The 19,732-nt window shown below is 32.9% G+C and overlaps 2 protein-coding genes across 3 annotated transcripts; one reads left to right on the plus strand and one right to left on the minus strand.

Moving 5' to 3' along the window:
* Positions 1-305: 305 nt before the first annotated feature.
* LOC120250254 (altered inheritance rate of mitochondria protein 25) lies at positions 306-8,406 on the plus strand. The gene is made up of 14 exons (XM_039259053.1): positions 306-495; positions 604-723; positions 842-948; positions 2,794-3,204; positions 3,763-3,849; positions 4,673-4,714; positions 4,823-4,867; positions 5,927-5,992; positions 6,075-6,131; positions 6,258-6,319; positions 6,690-6,810; positions 7,521-7,598; positions 7,691-7,797; positions 8,179-8,406. Exons 1-14 carry the CDS (start codon positions 306-308, stop codon positions 8,207-8,209), a joined length of 1,524 nt encoding a protein of 507 aa, XP_039114987.1. The 3' UTR covers positions 8,210-8,406.
* Positions 8,407-11,924: 3,518 nt separating this feature from the next.
* On the minus strand, positions 11,925-17,510 carry LOC120253597 (probable inactive ATP-dependent zinc metalloprotease FTSHI 3, chloroplastic). Of its 2 annotated transcripts, XM_039261916.1 has the most exons (5): positions 16,471-17,510; positions 13,283-13,606; positions 12,875-13,175; positions 12,548-12,760; positions 11,925-12,176 (listed from the first exon to the last, which is right to left on the minus strand). In XM_039261916.1, the coding sequence occupies exons 1-4, from the start codon at positions 17,383-17,385 to the stop codon at positions 12,564-12,566; spliced, it is 1,737 nt and encodes a 578-aa protein (XP_039117850.1). In that variant the 5' UTR covers positions 17,386-17,510; the 3' UTR covers positions 11,925-12,176; positions 12,548-12,563. The 2 variants fall into 2 exon arrangements, with proteins under 2 accessions (XP_039117850.1, XP_039117845.1); XM_039261911.1 differs by lacking the exon at positions 11,925-12,176 and having other exon boundaries at positions 12,191-12,760.
* Between the last annotated feature and the right edge of the window lie 2,222 nt (positions 17,511-19,732).

The raw sequence follows: 19,732 nt of genomic DNA on the forward strand, positions 1-19,732 counted from the left end.
GAGAGAAGGCGCGCACAGGAACCAACACCCCCTTCTCGGGATTCGTGGCCGCTTAACTCGCCACTTCCCAACGTGGAGAGAGAACACATCATTGATGTAACTGGCGGGGCATTCGGTCTTTTCTCCTCAAAATTCACGGAGTTAGCAACCGCAAGAACTAAATATTCATATGTACCGAAATGGAGGGATGAACTGTGAATATTCAAACTAGAAGGGTGTTTCTGTGAATACCTGAACTTTAGAGGGATTTTTTTTTTCATTTCCAGTTTAAAATAAAATCACACATTCATTAAAACATTTTAAAAATGAAAATTCAGTGTGCTTTCCGCTCGCTTTCTCCATCCTTCTTCATGAGCTCCTCCGCCGGCGTCAATGGTGGGAAGGCCGCCGGCCCCGGCCTCCTCGCCGCCATCTGCAGGAAGGTGCAGACCAGCCGTCTCAATCACCCACTCAGGATCGTCAATGGCCACTCGAGCTCTGCCGCTAGGAATACGTGTATGTTCTTCTAGATCTGTTCGTCTGGTCGTTGATTGAGGATGGATCTGAGGTTTTGATGTGTTGTTGTTGTTGTTGATTGTCTTGTTTTTCTGAATTTTTTTTCAGATAAGATTATGAGGTTGATTCCGAAACTCTTTGGTCAGCCCTCGGCTGAGTTGAATAAGACTATGAAGATCAGTGTTGTCCAGAGTTCCGATGGGCGCAGCGTCATCTCGGGCATCTTCGGTGAATCTTCTTTCTTGCCTCTTGATCGTGATCTGTTTGTTAATTTCTATTTTATGTTATCTTTTTTGGAAATTGGACACTATTGGTCTGTATTTTTGGATAGTTGGATTGTTTTTAGATTATTTGCAGGATTGGGCGAAAGGAAGCACGATGTCTGGAGTTAAAGGATGCCCTGCTGGCGTAATGAACCTGAGCACGGATTTTGTATATCCTTGCAGGAATGAGGTACTCATAGAAATTGGAACCTTAGCTCAAACAAATTAAGATCTTAACTGGTTGTAACTATTCAAGATAACATGTTGTCCCTGAATTTAGAACTGTGGATTGTTTTTTTAATTGAACTATATAATTCTTTTGGTTTAGTAGTAGTTGGTACTTTTGGTTATTCAACATGATTAGGTGTATAATCTCTAGCAGTTTCCTAATTTTCGCGACTTATTAGTTAGTAGTAGTGACCATCCCTTAGCTGTCGGTACCTTAACCTGCTTGTAAATCAGTTTTTTGTTTGCTTTCTTGCTCTTTAGATGAACCTGATGAATGTTGTTAACCATAAATCTTTATGAATTTTGGTCAATGTATTCTCCCCCCCTCACCTTGAATTCTTGATGTGGCACCCCATAGCAGTTTGTTGCTTTTTATGCAGTTGGTTATTTATTTATTTATTTATTTTGAATTTTTGCTTGACACTCAGTTCATTATCAAATGTGGACCACAATGGGTCTTGCCATGGGTTATGTCTCTGATACCATGTTAATACAGGGACCCACCACCCTAACTTCTCCATAACTGCAGTTATGGAGAAGTTAGGGTGGTGGGTCCCTGTATTAACAATGTTTAGCTATGTGACCATTCTTCTATATTGTCTGAGGTGGCTAATATTAATAGGCATTTGAATAATATAATGTAATCTTGATAGAATGAGAAATAATTAAATCTCTCAGAATTGAAGAATGAGTTGTAGCCCCCCCACCCCCAAAAAGGAAAAAAGAAAAAGAAGAGGTATTAGCTGTGGAGGTTTTATTTGTAATCTGTCTAGTTCTGAACATAATTAGTGTTCTTATAGATAGATAGTGTTTGGATAGGAATTAAGGTGGGTGGATTAAGGCCCTTAATCTTGGATTAAGAACTGACCTCTCTTTGGAAAAGATTTGACTCCTTAATGCCAATTGTTGGTACTAAGTAGCCTTAGTCCAGACTAAGTTGATCCCAATGAAATATGGTATTAGCTTTATTGTATCCCCTGGGATTAAGTAATCCCATATTTACTCCTTGTAAAGAAATAAGATTTGTTACATTTGTGTTGGAAATTAATAAATTTATGTTAAAATAAAAGATAACGTGTTATCATCTTCATTCAATAAACTTGATTATAAAATTGATGAATTTATCTTTAAATAGTATGAATCATGATTATACATAATATTTTTGTATAGAATATTATGCAGTAAGAATGAGCAAACCTATGCTTGGTCTGCTATTTTCTAAATAATCGAGTTGATCTCAAGCTTAAAGCGCTAACTTGAGCAGCTCACAAGCTTGACTTCTTGTTTACCCCCACCTCATCTTTGGTGGATGCTTTCACCAACAATGAACCAGATCTGATAGACATGGTAAAGGTTAGGTACTTGATTTTGGGCCAAAAGCAAGTATGCTGGTTCTGCAAATAACATGTATGCTTTAAGCCTTTACAAGATACTGCTGTTGATCTCACGGGGCACATATCACCTCTGGGTTAGTCCTTTCTCTGGCATGAACACCGGATTCTTTGGATCATGAAAGTTACTCTTGTTTCAATGACTCCATATATTTGGGGTTGGGGTATATAGAGAAAAATCCAATCTCAGTTATTTGGTGAAATTAATGACACACTAACTAGATTGAGTTGTAGCATCATTATCTATTTTAGATTTTAAAACTTCCTTTATCAACGCATGGTATCATAATCCCTAAACTTGAGTGCTTTTGTCGTTAATTGATATATGAGCAGATTTCACAGAAACGTTTTAAAATCTTCCCTTGCATTTGATTTCTCATGCAATCATATTCAGAGTTTTTTCCTCTCTCTTGCAGGCCTTTCATTACACTTATAGACCAATTTCAGCACTCAGTCTTTACCTGCTACAAAGTAACAGGAGAAGTTCAAGCTTTCAACTGTTGAATCCTTCAACTTCTTTTCAAAGTAAATTTGGACAATCCATTCGGATGACACATTCTTTAACTAGGAGTTGGTCAGTAAAGCTTTGGGCTGCAGAAAAAGAAGAAAAGTTACAAAGAGGGAAAAGAAAACATAGGATTGCCAAACCTGCCCTTGGGGAGAATACTATATTTGAGACTTTATCTTCTTTTCAACTGCCAAGTCTGAAATCAGTTCTAAAGAGACCAGGGCCATTGGAACATCAAAGGCAAATTAACAGGACTATCAACCGGCTGCCTCTAACACAATTTGATGAAGGTTTTCCATCACCAAGTTCTTCAGAAGAGGCAAGAAGTGTCATCTATTTTGCTATTGATCCTATCTTATTGAGTTCTTTTCCTTGAATGTGCAAACTGCTGCTTTGCTAAAATTGGTAGTAGACTATAGTAATTTGCTTGTGTAGTTATGTGCTTATGAATGTTCAGCCAACATCCTTTGTATCTAACTCATGATTTATTGTATATAGTGTTTTATTCAATATGTTCTAATATCGCTAAACTACTAATGGTTGACATGTTTTTTTGCTAACGTTCATTTTTGGCTAAATCTGTGGTCATAAAACACATGAGTAACTATAAAAGGATATGCAATGTTTTGGATATTTCAAAATACAGCTATAGATGTAGTTGAAGTGTGTAGGTATTTCAAATGTCTTCTATGTTTGAATCAGGAATTGTAAGCATAATATAGAATATATCATTAACATGCCAGTTGAATGTTTTGGTGTATACATTTGCCCAGGCATGCATCTTTATGACACACTTAGTTGTTTCAACTTTTTAGTTTCATAGTTTTTAATTATTCTGGAGAAGATAGAGATTTCATGCTCCTTTAATGTTATACAGGTCCAATTGGCGCCACTTCTAGCAAGACCCAATTTACTTATAACCAGAGATATAGAATGGGCTAATATTATGTTTGCAATTGAGCAGGTATATATTTTTGTCATTTACTTCTGAGAATTTCATCATGCTTTTTTAATTTGTTCCAGTAAGTGTTGATTATGACTGCCCATTATTAGTGTCTATATCATATGAATTTGTTAGGATGCTGCGTTTTAGTTTTTGACCTTTAGCAGAGAGGACAATTGCATGATGAAAAAACTGTTATTACTCATTTGAAGAATATTTGCAAAACACTTGAAGAACATTCATCAATTTTTCCTTAGATTTCCAACTAGGTTGTTGGGCTTGAGTTGACTTGGATATCTCAGGTCCAACATTTCCTACTTTGGTGTATTATTCACTTTAGATTTTGTAATATACCTATGCCAAACCTTAAGATAAACTTGTAAAATCTATGCATGCATAGGATCTCTTTTAATATATGAAAAACTTGATGCCATTCAGCAAACAGAGACTGATCCCCATCTTCATGTTGATTTTAAGTGATGCACGTGCCTGCTAGTCTTGCTGAATAGGACATGATGATGATAATGTTGAGCATGGAGTTCACATGGAGTATAACATTGGATGTTCATATTCAATTTCCATCCAGGATTTTTGATGTTATAATTTAACATTGTTGATTTGCCTTTTTGGGTTATTGCATGATGATGCCTATTGAACTTTCTAAGGCCACTGAACACCTTAAAAGCCAATTTTTTGATGAGTAACATCCTATTTAATCACATCGTGATGTGCTTTTGTCTTTCTTTTTCTTTCTGGTTGTTATTTGAAGTTGCATTCGTGGTTTGATAATCTCTAGTTGCATCCATTGTTTATGGTGACCATTACGAGTGTTCTTTAACTACAGGAAAGCCGGTACATAATAGTGGACCCAAATTATCCTCATTCTGTATGTATCTAGTCTTCACCACTGGAGTTGTTAATGCCTTTTCAATGATGGTACTGAATTCAAATTTCCACTGCACGGCTTTTGGTGTAATCATTCATTTATTCCCAGCCTGTAGGTTATATACGTGAACAAAGTAATGTCCTCTACAGACAGGTACCTCACTCACCTCTTATATTTTTCTATCAAAGAATTGACCTTGGTTCTTCTATTTATTTGTCTGATTGTGATTGTTGTTTTCCTTAAGTTTTCTAGGTGCAAGGCAACCATTAAATTTCACCTCACAATGTTCAAACTAATGTTAACAACGTTTTATTTTAGTTAACATGAACTTCGTTCAGATGTTGATGTTAGATCTTGCCATTCTAAAATTACAAGTACAAAAAATGTAGTGGAACATTTTGACTGTGTGAGCTGCTGTCGCTTCAAATATTCAAATTTCAGAATCAACTAATATCTAAAAAAATATTTTAGGTGCAGTTCCTAGATTTCATTGTGGTCAATCTGATTACACAAACAGATGGAACATGTACCAGCTGCAGGATGCATTCGTCCATGGACACAAGTGTAGTCTGCTTACAAATGTTATGTCTGCTGGCTATGCCTTCATGGACTGGGCATGAGGAGACAATCTGGGTGGACATTATACAGCAGGATTCTTTGTTAATAATACTTGCATGTAGGCTGAATTTGTTGCAATATATACTTGGAAATATATTTGGCTCATGTGAATATGTTTTGTTAACATTTATTTTTCACTTTATAATTTACTCTCTTTTTAACATGTGCAAGTTCTGTCACAACGTAACTAGTACTTCATACTCCTTTTGTTGATCATGTTGATGGTCTATTTCATGTTGATTATGCAGATGGTATATTTCAATATATGCTGGTTGATGGTCTCTGAGCATGTTGATCATGCTCCTTTTGTTGAACTATATGTAACTAGTACTCTTTGGTATATCCTCCATAAAATGCTTCTTCATGAGTCATTTTTGGTGGTAGAACCAATGTTAAATCTATATTTTGAATGAAAATTCTTTTATTCTAATTGTGAAGTGACATTTTTCATTGTGATACATCTGTTTTAAAATTTTCCATAATATGTGCAAATTAAAATTGTGCAAGTTCCGTGTTTTATGATGGTTGTAGGAGTAGACTCTTCATCCTATTATTCTTTCTAATATATGGTGACTTTGATTTGAAATGTTGCAGTTGCTTCGTACAAGACGCCCATTCATTGCTTCTATAACTGACTCCATTGGTAATGAGATATTTAGGGTAAGAATCTAAATCTGATGGGTGAAGATGTAAAGAATAACTTTATGCAATTCATTCTTCATATCATTTACTTGAGGCTTAGATTCGCAGGCCATTTTGGTTGGTGAACAGCACTATTTATGCAGAAGTAGGTGATAAGGTATGCGTGTTTACCTTTTGCAGACAAGTAATAATGTTGATGTTATGGATTCTAATCTTAGAATTAGTTGCATGGTACCTTTATACCGGATGACCAATGATTGCATGTCCCTTTGTTTGTTCGTAGGTGGTTGGTGTGGTTCACAGACGCTGGCATGTTTGGAGGCGAATTTATGATTTGTATCTGGGGTAATATTCTGTTTTATCAACTGACTAGATTCTATGAATTGCATATATTGCAAATATAACAACTAAATAATGAATAAACTTTACGGCTAGTAGTAGATAGCAGACTGACATTCCAATTGATTCACTGTAACAAATAATATAAAATACATCCACAGGAGTTCTTGGATGTCTAAACCATAATACTGTGAACATTTTATGTTTTATTTTTTCTGATCCATTCATGGGTTGAATGTGTTTACTGAAAATTTGAAAGATTGCTAGTATTCCAGATAATAAGGTTCTTGTGGTTTAGGTATATATGAACTTAATGTTGGGTGGTGAAATACCAATGCTTTAGCAAGAGTCTGATTTTTTAATATCTGGTGTACAGGAACAAGCAGTTTGCTATGGTTGAAAATCCTGGCTTTTGGAATTGGACATTTACTTTGAAGGATGATGAAGAAAATGTTCTGGCTCAGATAGATCGTGATTGGAGGGGTCTTGGTCTTGAGGTGATCTCTCTGTCTCTGTCTCTGTCTCTCTCTTTGTCGATATCAATCAACAAACCCACGAGAAAATTAGAACTATATTTATTTAAAAATATATTGACCACACTCCATTATATCTTTTTCCCCAATTATGGAGGTGGACATGCTTCGTCAAGCTTTTGGAATGTGATGTTGATACTAAATTTGGTTGGACATAAATAACTGACAAGTGTTCAGGTTACCAGTTCTATCTATTTTCTGAATTATGACACTGTTTTATTACCAGTTGGCTTGCTGCAAAAGAAGTTTGTGGTTTCCAAAAGTTTGTATTTAATTTCTGTTAATATATTTCAGGTTAAAATTTCAGAAGTATGAGTATAATAATTCAATTTTGTGCTGATTCTTTTTCCTACATGCTTTTGGAGACGCAGGAGTAATTCAAAATCTTTTAGCTTAGTAATATGCTTTCGAAAATATTTGAAAAATATGCACCGGAGTTAAATTTGCTAATGAGTTGCTTTATCTAGCAATCTGCATGGGCATCTCTAGTTGTGAAACAACTTTTTTGCATATTGTAAAGCTTCTTTTTGGGCATGGCAACCTTTAGCAGATGCAAATTGTAATTTTCTTATAATGGCTTCTCTAGAACTAGGTCTTGTTACATCTGCTTTTGATAGATTAATTGTTCCTTGAAAACATTAAAAACCAATAATTTGTTTTGATTTCATGTGCAGCTTTTCACTGATGCTGGACAGTATGTGATCCGCTTTGGCAACCCAGGTTCAAGTCCTCCATTTGGTCAGACCTCAGTGGCAAGTGCTTTCAATTTTACTCTCAAAATATAGTTTTAGCCTTATTATATTAGATATCATTTCTGAAACAATGTTCTTGATTCTTCTTTTAGATCCCGGAATTAGAAGTTGCCCGCCCTTTGTCTTTGACCGAAAGAGCTGTGACTGTTGCTCTTGCTGTGTCTCTAGACACCGACTATTTCTCCAGGAGCGGCGGCTGGTGAGCCTAGTTATCTTATTTCATATTATTTGCAGTTCATTATTGCTTGCATGCTAAGAAGCACATCCTGTTTTCCTATTTCCCAGTGGAGAGGTAAGCTGCGTGATATTTTGAGTTGTTTTGTATGAGCAGTTAATAATTAAATTCTTTGGATTAAGATTTTAGGTTGTCATTGGCAAAAATTAGCGCTTGGATTTGACTCAACTCTCTGAAAACTTATAAAAAGCATTATAATCATGGCTGACTGAATGATTTGGTGTACCCACAAAAGATGCCCTATTATTTAGTTGATTTTTAATTGATTGTGGCAATAGGGCCAGTACTGATTGCTTGAAGCATGGACTAAAAGTTTAACTAAATCATGCCTTTTCCTTTTTTCAGGGGTCTGCCAATTCTCATTGCTGGTGAGTAGGAGATGCTAATTGGCCGCTCAAAGCATTTGGGAATTGCCTTGCTTTTTACTTCAATTTTTTTCCTTATAAATTTTACTGGCAGATTTGGTTATTGCAAACTAATGATAAATAACTCTTGTTTTTTTGCTTAATGTGTTCTATTGAGAGCTCAAACTCAAATACAGGAATCAATATATTTAACGGAGGTTTTTATGGTGGTTTGGTTCTAAAATTTAGTCTGGTTGGTTGTGTCAAATTTTTTTGGTAAACTTGTTTTCTTCTCTGTTTATTCTTTGGTATTTGGTTTATGATGTTATTTATTTAGATAATGATTTAGAAAGTTTCAATCAAACCCAAACTTTGTGCAATGGTCAATGTTAAGTGCGTTTAATAACTATTATTATCTGAATTTTGATTCTCGCTTGATTTGCATAGTTAATGAAGTTATATAAATAATCTGAATTTCTAATTAATTGATGGAATTAGCCTACGGCCTACTCAAAAAATTTTTTTTATTGAATTTTATTTTGTGTTTTTATATTTATTCGAAGTTGTTTATGTTTAGGTTTATTTCGATATGAGCTTTAGATTGCTATTAACACAAAGGGGAAATTTTGCTAAACTATCATGTACTTTGTCTCTTTATCAATTTAGAATTTGTGGTTTGAGTTGTAATATTTTAGCACTCTGTAGTCTAAATTGTTTGTAAAAAAGTGGCAATGCCATTAATTTAAATCTGAATTTATCTTTTTGCTTTTATTTGCACTATTAAAACACTTTATTAATTAAGAGCTTTTTAAATCTACGAATATTTTTAAATATTATGTAAATATACTTAAATGATTTTTATTAATAAATATTTTAATAATGTAAAAAAATAAAAAGGTAAATTTAGTTTTATTTTTGAACCATTTTAGTAAGAATTAAAGGAATTAATTACAGGATACTAAAATGATAAAGAGACAAATCTCATAATAGTTTAGCAAAATTTCTCAAAAACAAATTATGTGAAATTTACATGGGTGTATTCACAATTGGAGTGAATCAAACTGTGCTTTTAGAGGACCATTAACCATACTAACCAAATTGTAAAATTATAAGTCTTGCTTTTAATATTAATGCTATGTTTGGATTGAGGGTTTTGGAGGGTCAGAGTCGGTCCTTTCTTTGTTTGGATTGATATTTTTAATTTAACGAAGGGAAAAGAAGGGTTAACTCTGACCCTCCGAAACCCCTTTTTAGACCCCCCGATTTGGGGTGTCGGGGAAGGGAGAATCTCGTAAAGATTTTAAATTTTTTTAAAAGACCTTATTATTCTTAATTTTTTTAAATTAATTACATAACACCGATTCATAAGTTTTTTCTTTCACTTTTTTCAATCTAATTTATTTTAATCAGTATTCACATGACATCCATTACAAATCTTTGTTTTTATGTATTTTTTTTTGTTTGCTTATATTTTTATCTGTTTGTTTATGTTGTGCTTTTTATTTCTTAACTCATCCTTAGAATAATTTATCTTAACAGAATTCTACTCTTAAGCTATGTTTGATTGCCCTTTTTTTCCCTGTAAAAATTTTCTACGAGTCATTTTCCAGCTAATTAGGCTGTTTGTTTGCCAAAATTTTTCGTGGAAAATTTTTCCACAAACTCTGTCACGTGACCCTATTTTCCCTCAAATCAGCAGAAAATTTTTCCTGCCTCCACCATGGGAAAAGTTTTCCAGGGAAAACGTAAAGGGCTATGTGAAAAATAACGTGCGATTGAAATATTTAAAATAACTTTTTTTTAAAAAATTTTAAAAAAAAGTTTTTTCTTTTCTTTCAAATTTTTTTTAAAAATAGATAAATTATATAATTTGATAATATTTTAAATAAATTTATCCAGATTAGTGAACAGATCCCTCGATGTTTTGATGGTAAGATTCAATTCTACTTAAAATAACTTTTTTTTTAAAAAATTTAAAAGAAAAGTTGTTTCTTTTCTTTTAAATTTTTTTAAAAAAAGATAAATTATATAACTTGATAATACTTTAAATAAATTTATCTAGATCAGTGAACAAATCCCGCGGCATTTTGATGGTAAGATTCAATTCCATGTAGCGCTGTTTATAATTTTAATAATTTTTTAAAAAATTTTAATGGAAAATGTGACTTTTTCCAAAGAAAATTGATGCAATCAAACAACAAATGATGGGTTTTTCATGAAAAATGTTTCATTTTCCGTGAAAAATAAGATCAATCAAATAACAAAATCTTAATTTTCTATGGAAATTTTTTGATTTTTTAGCTAGAAAATAATGCCAATCAAACGACTATTTTTTTATTTTTAATGTAAAATTTTTCCATGGAAAAATATTCCATGGAAAAATTTTCTTTTCCAGCCATTTTCCATGTTGCCAATCAAACACATCTTTAATATAATCCTATTGCTATCCAAATTTTATTCGAAGTATAAATAAAATTAAAATTTTCTTTGAGTGGGGAAAAAACTAATAATTATCTAATTCAGCATGATTATTATGCTATGAATTAAAATATTAAAATAGGTTTATTAACAATATGATAAAGTGATTTTGTGATGATCCATATATAATTGTCAGAGGAATTGGTCTTCAAATCCTAATTAAGTAATTTGGTGTTTCATAATTGAGAGGGGAATTATTCTAAAAATAGTTAGAAGTTACTTTGTATCCGCATGCCTAATTGTTTATGCGTGGTGCTACATAGGATAACATGCTATTCAAAAGGTAGGTTATTCTTTCTATTATAGATTCTGATGACTAATAATTTGTTTGTATTTTAAAAAATTGATGTTTGGGAAATATATATTTGGTCTCACTTTTATCTTCGACTTTGTTTTTGTCTTCTTTATGCAAATATTATATGGTTATATAATAGACTATAGTTTATTTGTGCTTCAAATCTCCGATTAATTTATTTTCTTTTATAAATTATGTGATTAGACATTAATGCATGTGTTTAAATAGAAATAATTAATGTTTTATTTAATAATAAAGGGTATAATTAGTAAATAATATTATTATATATCTTTTTCTTTTCCTCACTTTTCCTCACCTCTACTTTTCTTTCGACTTTTGAATCTAAACACTATGTAACTAAAATAAAGTTGGTGCATCTGGAGTGGCTCTTTTTGTATTTGGTTTCGAGTTTTAGCATGAATTCTAGAGGCGAGAGAAAATGCTAGCTGATGTAACTTTGATCAACATAGAATTATACGATAAAATTTTATTATTTAAATTAATGATTGATATATATCTAAAGTTAAATAATTTAAAATATTAAACCATAATCATTTATATTTTTATGAAAATATTTGCACTCCAAGGTATTCCATTCGCATTGGGCTGATAAATTTGTAGTAAATTGTATAAGAAGAAAAAAATTATTCCAAGTTATTCTACAACCAAACAATTTCCTCTCTTCCCTGAACTTGTATTGCTTAATGCTATTGTCTGATTGTAACCCAAATTAATGTGATAATAGCTTGTCATCAGAGGCTTAAATGCAAAAATATATATATAAAAATGTTATGATTATTACAGATAACTCATTTCGCCAAGGATTAAAGCTATGAAGAAAAAATCCAGGTAGATTATTAGACATTGTAATTCCAGGATTTCGCAACATTTGAACAACCCAGAAATCCCTGAGTTCAGGTCTCCATATAATCAATGCAAGAATTATTGTCAATGATTCTGCAAACTAAAAACGTTTGTTCGATCAATAATATATTATCAACATTTGTTTAATAAAACCAAACATTATCATTAAATTTTGAGTTCCCGATTTTCCATATTACACTCTTTGAAATTTCTTCTCTTCAACTAAACACGTTTCAGTTGAGTTTTTCTTCTTTGAAGAAGCTTGCTCAGTGTATTTGAATTTTGGTATTCAAAGCTTCAAAGACACCATCATTTTCAGTTGATCCCACAATCATCACTCATAACAAGAGGCCTATTTCCTTCTGTCACAACATCATCTTCTAAATAGCAGCATAATATTGCTTTCAATAAATAAGTATTTTCATGATAAAAAGAACATCATATTTAAGACTATCTGACACATTTTTCTGACATTTTCACTCTAGGACATACTTCCTACTTGCATCTATAAATAATAATAGATTAAACAAAAATAGTGTACCCCGAAGAGAGTGTAAATACTGGTCGTATGCCATCTAGACTTTGAGATCTCAAGTTGTCCATCTAGGGCATACGGTGTGATGAAACAATGCGGTATGTCAGTTTGGTTCATAAACATTCAAACTTTTATAACTGGTACTTTTTCCATTGAATTACAATTCAAACTAACCATGATGCAGAAACAGCAACATACCTCAGCACCATTTGAATCAACTTAATGTTTGATAACCCATAAATCCGAGACCATCTTCTGTTGTGCCATCCCTCTTTATTAGAGAAGGAATCCACGGAAACAATTTGTCAAGCCCTTTGCGAACGACATTACGAGTAAGTTGTCTGTCATTGATTCCAAACTTAGCTCGTTCTATCGCCTCCATTACATCTTCTCGAATCACTGTCTCACCACCTATGGCAGTAAAACCAATCAATTTTCTCGTTGAAATGAACTAAAGGAAATTTATCTCCAGCAGTACTAAGTGAATAGTGGAAAATACTTGATTGGATGCTCTTTGTAACTTACCCCTTCGAGCAGCTAGCAAAGCAGCTTCATTGACAATGTTAGCTAGATCAGCACCGACAAAACCTGGGGTTAGAGATGCAACAAGATTGCAAATTATCTCTGGATTCTCTTCTAATGGAACTCCTCTTAAATGCACAGCCAAAATCCTTTTCCGCCCATCCAAATCCGGTTCTCCAACAAGCACTTTTCTTGAGAAGCGACCGGGCCGACAAAGTGCAGGATCCAATGCTTCTGGCCTATTGGTAGCGGCAATAACTATTACTTTTGTATCTGACTCAAATCCATCCATTTCTGTCAGCAACTGAATGAACAAAAGGAATCTAACAAGTCATATTACAGAAGAACAATTGGAATTACAATAAGAATGAAAAATTTACTAAGCATTAGATTCATGAGTTGAAATTATGCCTGATTTAGGGTTTGATCTCTCTCATCATTAAAACTTCGGCCACGTTTCCCTCCCACAGCATCAAGTTCATCAATAAACACTATAGATGGCGAACACTTCTTTGCTACACTGAAAAGGTCTCTTATGCGCGCTGCACCTCTTCCAACAAATAACTCTACAAATTCACTGGCAGAAACTGAGAAAAAAGGAACTCCAGCTTCTCCAGCTACAGAACGTGCTAGTAAGGTCTTTCCGGTTCCAGGAGGGCCCACAAGCAGCACCCCTCTAGGTAACTTTGCTCCCAACTTCTTATAGTTAATTGAGCCTTGTAAGCATGAGACTATCTAAGAAAAAGCAGCAAGTTTTCTCAATCAGAAGATGTCTGAGACATGAATAGGATATCAAGGGATAAATAGACCATTCCTGTGAAGGTAGCAAACAATGAAACATGATTTGAAATTACTACAAACAAAATTAAAATTTAATGTTCCTGCTTCAATGTGAATTCTCTATATTGGTTGGACATTTATCATTTTCATATCTATGACAATGACACACTGCAAAAAATGCTTTATAATCTAAGTTAACAAAAGCAAACTTCCTGCATCAGAATGTACTACATACTGAGGGATTTACTACCATTGTGTGCATTATGTAAAATTTAAACTTCAATAAACTTCAGAATTGAGAATCCCACTACTGATGAAATATAAAAAGGATTTTAAAGGTTAACATTCTTGATGTTTCAAAAAATATATGCTAGTAATAATTCAGAGTCTAATTAATGGGATGAGCTGGATTTTTGAAAATCTTAAAAAATTAACCAGATTTGTAATGAACCAATGCCTTCCGCATAGGTGGTGCAAACATTGCAGTATACAGATCACAAGCATGTTTGTATTTTAAAAATAAGAGCTGAAAGAAGAGGTATTGGACTTCTATAGCAATTTCAATAAAGCACACAGTATTAAAAATATCTTATGAAATAAAAGTGTAAAGAAAAATATGGCCAAGGTTCAAGTATGCATTGAAAATGAATGCCTACAAATTCTAGGATTAGCTATCCAGAGTCAATAACTTGAACAGCATGAATAACCATAGTTGATCAGAAAACTTTTGAAACATAGAAAAGAACAAGTTATTAAAAGTTCACTAACATAACACATGGGAGGATGAAAGCTCTAAAGAGTAGTTACTATCACGATGAATACAATGAACCCATATTTGATTCCTCACCCTGATAAATCTCTGTATCTACATCAAGCAGAATAGATTAAACGATGTGAATAGTTACTATGTAAATAGATATGCAAAAGGAGAAAGTACAATGCAATGCATGGACAAGATGGAAAGTTCAGTTAGATCTTCAAAATAAAACAAAGATCAAAGGATAAATTCCTAAAGAGATACATGAGATGGCATTCTAAATCAAGGGTGGTTTAAGATAGTACACATGCATTCATTATTTCCCTTCCAAGGAATTGATTTCTTTTTCACCCATATGCACAATCTTGAGAATGCATGACAAACCTAGGGCTGTAAACGAGCCAAGTCGAGTCGAGCCGAGTATCACCGGGCTCGAGCTCAGCTCGAATACATTATTCGAAGGCTCGAGCTCGTTCGAGCCATTTTTTTTGTGCTCAAGCTCGGCTTGTTAAAAATCTCAAGTAGCTCGAGCTCGGCTCGTTTAAGCTTGAATTAGGATAATATATGTACAATGTAAGCAATTTAATATAGTTATTTAATTATATATTTTTGTAATTAATATATAAATAATTTAATATTATATATATATAAGCTCATTTAGGCTCGCGAGCTGAGTATGTTTGGGCTCGAGTTCAGCTCGATAACGTAAATGAGAAGCTCGAGCTCGGCTCGGCTCGTGAAAAATCGAATTGAATTCGAGTATTGACCGAGCCGATCTCGAGTAGCTCACGAGTAGTTTGGCTCATTTACACCCCTAGACAAACCAGAGTTCAAAGGTCAGATGCTTAAATATTTCAACATTCAAGGGATGTTACTTACCGCATACCTCGATCATTTTTTGTGATAGCACACCGACACTTTCTATTGATTGAAAAAGGTTTGTCAACCTTTCACGTAAGATAGAAAGTATGGTGAGTGCTTGCTCAAACATCAAAATGATGAAAAAATCAAGTGAGAAATTTGTAATGCGCAAACAAAAGCTGTAAGGAAATCTTCAAGAATTGAATAAAATCTTGTCCAAAAAATATATCAATCTTGAAGAACTACATGATGGTGAAAGGGCATGGGTGCAAAATAAACTTTGATTTGAATGACATCATTTCTGAGATTGTGTAACAAAAGTCCACTTTTAATTTTATAAGTGGATTTCAACTATAAAATCAATATATAATTCTTGAGAATTTGGAGCCATAACTAGTTGCTTATTGACAATTTATATCAAAATGAAACTCAGACAGTGAAAAATGACTGAAGCTTAGATATACTATCAATTAAAAAAAAACATGGTGGCCAGGAGGTGAAGCATTTGCATTAAGCAATAATAGTTGGAAAACAATAAGATCCAACAAGGGCGAAACTAATAATAGGAAGTTGAACAAGAACAGCAATTACAACTTATGCAGACAAATAATCACCACTTCGGTGAAATCCTAGAAAAATATTCAGCCATTTCCTATAGATGAATAAAAATTACGCATATATGACAAAAGCAAAATCAGTTATCAAATAAAATGAATAAAAATTAATAACAAAGTTACATCAAATGACAACAACACTAGTTATAAACACAAGAACACACAACTAAAATAGCAAATAAGTGGGAGTGTCAAATGCCCAAAATCTTCTAAAGGACATGGGTGTTTGCATTGAAAATAAATAGAGGATATGAGCCGTTGAATAATGAGAAAAACTCACTGCTTGATAATAATTACTCCACTATTTTAGTGTCTCAAAAGTGTCAAATGACTAATATCATTTGAAGCAGTGTTAAACCTATTACTATTAGTGCTACGATTGACATGATAATTATTTTTCACATTCCAGTTTTCAAGACTGCAATAAACACATGAATTATCCTTAATCATGTTGAACCCAATCGAAAACAATATTCACAAAAGCTACTGTCACTAACTATCAGCAGCCAATACAAACAATTCTCCTTTTATATTTGATGTCAGCAAAAATTATTATCAAAATAAAACACATTCAGAGTAGAACTCACCTCCATGAGCTCCTCCTTTGCAGCATCCACACCCTCAACATCATCAAAACGGACCTTTTGATTACTCGGCCGCCGTTTCTTTGCAGGGCCATTGGCTGCAGAAAGCTGTCGATAAAGCAACCACATCAAAGGAGTCAAAGGGATCCAAAGAGAAATCACAGTGATCAACAAACTCCTCAAAGTCATTATCACGGACTGAGGAGCAGAACTATAAGCAACTCCCTTCTCTCTCATCAAACTAAGCAGATAATTCTCATCATGATCAATCTTTCTTGTCGAATACTTCCATTTCAGAACAAACCCAATCTTTTCTTTCTCCTTCCTTCCCTCCATAGCTAAAGCCTCACCATCCACCACCGTCTCCCCATTCTCCCGGCCATCACCGCGCGTGTTGTAGAAAATGCGACGAGAGCCCTCTTCGAACATCACCGCGGTCACATGCCCGCTCTGCAGCTCAGTCACCAGCTCCGAATACGGCACAACCTTCGACGCAGGCACTGCCGTCAGCTTAAGGAACAAGAAGCACAACCCTAGAACGGCAGACATCGATGCAGAAAGCGTGATGATCCTCGAATTCCTTCGCAGAGCCACTCCCAAATCCTCCACCAAATCCGGCAGCGACGTCCGTTTCAATCTCGATGAAAGCAACCGTAATCTAGGGCGCAATCTCAGGGAAAACCTTCTTCTCGGATTGAGCTTTCCATGGATTCCCACAACGGGAGGCTTGCTACAATGACTGAGCTGGAGATGGGGGAACAATATAGGAGTGGAGCAAGAGAGAGAGGTGGAGGAGGAGAGAACTTTGTATGGGTTCCTTGATTTTGAAGATGAAGAAGAAGAAGAAGTAGAACAGAGGATTGGAGGTGGTGAAGAGCATGCATGGGTGAGAAGAGGAGGGGAAGCAGGAGGCGCCATTGTTGATGGTGTAGAGAGGATCAAGGAGCCATTGAGAGTGGCGAACGCGAAGCAGAGCTTCTTCTCCTTCTCGGTTTCATTAATGGCGTCCGAGGGATGGAAGAGAATGAGGATTGAGAGATGGATTGATTTTTATCTGATTTTTTTCCCTATTAATCATAATTTTTGTTAGGGTAATTACTATGTATGTCATATTCATATACTTCCTACGTTTTTTTTACATATATATTTTAACTAAATTATATGAATTAAACAAATTAGTTAAAATTAGTTGCTAATCTAAAATTCATTAATTTTTTAAAATTATTTTTATTTAAAATATATTTAGTTTAATATAATTTATTGAAAATTATAGAATTATATAAAAAATATAAAAATAAATTTGAAAAAATAATATTTAATATTTTAAAAATTTCTAAATTGATAAATAAAAAAGACGAGGAAAAATATTTATTAAAATAAAATTAAAAATAATTTTTTCAATATTTTTTAATTATTTAGAAAACCACGTGATGCATTTGTAATAGGGAAAATTACTGTTTACCCTCAAGAATTTCAAAACTTTCCAAACAACCCTTGTGAGTTTTGAATACTTCAGACAACCCTTCCTTTATTGCTTTCACTTCTTTTTTGCCCCCCCTGCATTATGAAATTCCATCATTGCCCTTAAACCTTTTTGCATACATTTTTTCATTCTTTTTTGCATTCTTTTTTGCATGTACTCATTTCTAAAACAGAGAACTCATTTCTTAAACAGAGAGCTCATTTCTTTAAACAGAAAACTCATTTTTTAAACAAAAACCTCATTTTTTAAACAGAAAACTCATTTTTTAAATAGAAATATTGATATTTAAACAGAAAAACCAATATTTACGTGATAAATTAATCCTGCGTATAAAAATTAATTAATCTTGACCACTCGTACATATTTAAATAGAAACAACGATATTTAAGCACTTTTTTAAACGTAAACGCAATATATTAAACAGAAACATCAATAGTTGAACAAAGACAACCAAGCATAAATACGATCATTCTTTATTATACGGAGATAACGATATTTACATTAAAAATTTAATAAATTTGTGGAAAAGAATTTAGGTTAGCATGATTACATTATAACTACAAACAAACTTATAAACAAAAGAATTTAGGTTAGCATGAAGAGTAATAATATACTCATTTCTTAAATATAGAACTCATTTTTTAAACAAAGAGCTCATTTTTTTAAACAGAAACATCATTTTTTTAAACAGAAACCTCATTTCTTAAACAGAAAACTCATTTCTTAAACAGAAACCTAACAGAAATCTCATTTCTTAAACAAAAAGCTCATTTCTTAAACAGAAACCTCATTTTGTTAAACAGAAAATTCATTTTTTAAACAGAAACATTGATATTTAAACAGAAAAACCAATATTTACGTGATAAATTAATCCTGGGTATAAAAACCAATTAATTTTGGCCACTCGTACATATTTAAATAGAAACAACGATATTTTAAGCACTTTTTTACTTTTTTAAAAACGTAAACGCAATATATTAAAAAGAAAACATTGATAGTTAAACAAAGACAACCAAGCATAAATAAGGTCATTCTTTATTATATGGAGATAACGATATTTACATTAAAAATTTAATAAGTTTGTGGAAAAGAATTTAGGTTAGTATGATTACATTATAACTACAAACAAACTTATAACTACAAACAAAAAGAATTTAGGTTAGCATGAAGAGTAATAATGTACTCATTTTTTAAACAAAGAACTCATTTTTTAAACAGAGAGCTCATTTTTTTAAACAGAAACCTCATTTCTTAAACAGAAAACTCATTTCTTAAACAGAAACCTAACAAAAATCTCATTTCTTAAACAGAAAACTCATTTCTTAAACAGAAACCTCATTTTTTTAAACAACAAACTCATTTTTTAAATGAAAACATTGATATTTAAACAAAAAAAACCAATATTTACGTGACAAATTAATCATGGGTGTAAAAATCAATTAATCTTGGTCACTCGTACATATTTAAATAGAAACAATGATATTTAAGCATTTTTTTAAACGTAAACACAATATATTAAACAGAAACATCGATAGTTAAACAAAGACAAACAAGCAGAAAGATGACCGTTCTTTATTATATGGAGATAACAATATTTACATCAAAAATTTAGGTTAGCATGATTACATTATAACTACAAACAAAAGAATTTAGGTTAGCATGAAGAGTAATGCATGTACTCATTTCTTAAACTAGAAAACTTATTTTTTAAACCGAACCTCATATTTTTAAATAGAAACCCTCATATTTTTAAACAGAAGCCCTCATGTTTTAAATAGAAAC

The sequence above is a fragment of the Dioscorea cayenensis genome, chromosome 3, assembly GCF_009730915.1.
Source record: "Dioscorea cayenensis subsp. rotundata cultivar TDr96_F1 chromosome 3, TDr96_F1_v2_PseudoChromosome.rev07_lg8_w22 25.fasta, whole genome shotgun sequence".
NCBI lineage: Eukaryota > Viridiplantae > Streptophyta > Magnoliopsida > Dioscoreales > Dioscoreaceae > Dioscorea > Dioscorea cayenensis.

Excerpts from the sequence above, each read along its gene's own strand:
- LOC120250254 (XM_039259053.1), top strand. The coding sequence starts at position 306 with ATGAAAATTCAGTGTGCTTTCCGCTCGCTTTCTCCATCCTTCTTCATG. Across the intron at positions 3,850-4,672 it reads TTATGTTTGCAATTGAGCAG|GAAAGCCGGTACATAATAGT; the intron begins GTATATATTTTT and ends CTTTAACTACAG. Across the intron at positions 5,993-6,074 it reads TTGGTAATGAGATATTTAGG|ATTCGCAGGCCATTTTGGTT; the intron begins GTAAGAATCTAA and ends CTTGAGGCTTAG.
- LOC120253597 (XM_039261916.1), bottom strand. The coding sequence starts at position 17,385 with ATGGCGCCTCCTGCTTCCCCTCCTCTTCTCACCCATGCATGCTCTTCA. Across the intron at positions 13,607-16,470 it reads CAAAGGAGGAGCTCATGGAG|ATAGTCTCATGCTTACAAGG; the intron begins GTGAGTTCTACT and ends GCTTTTTCTTAG. Across the intron at positions 12,761-12,874 it reads TTTGCTAGCTGCTCGAAGGG|GTGGTGAGACAGTGATTCGA; the intron begins GTAAGTTACAAA and ends TTACTGCCATAG.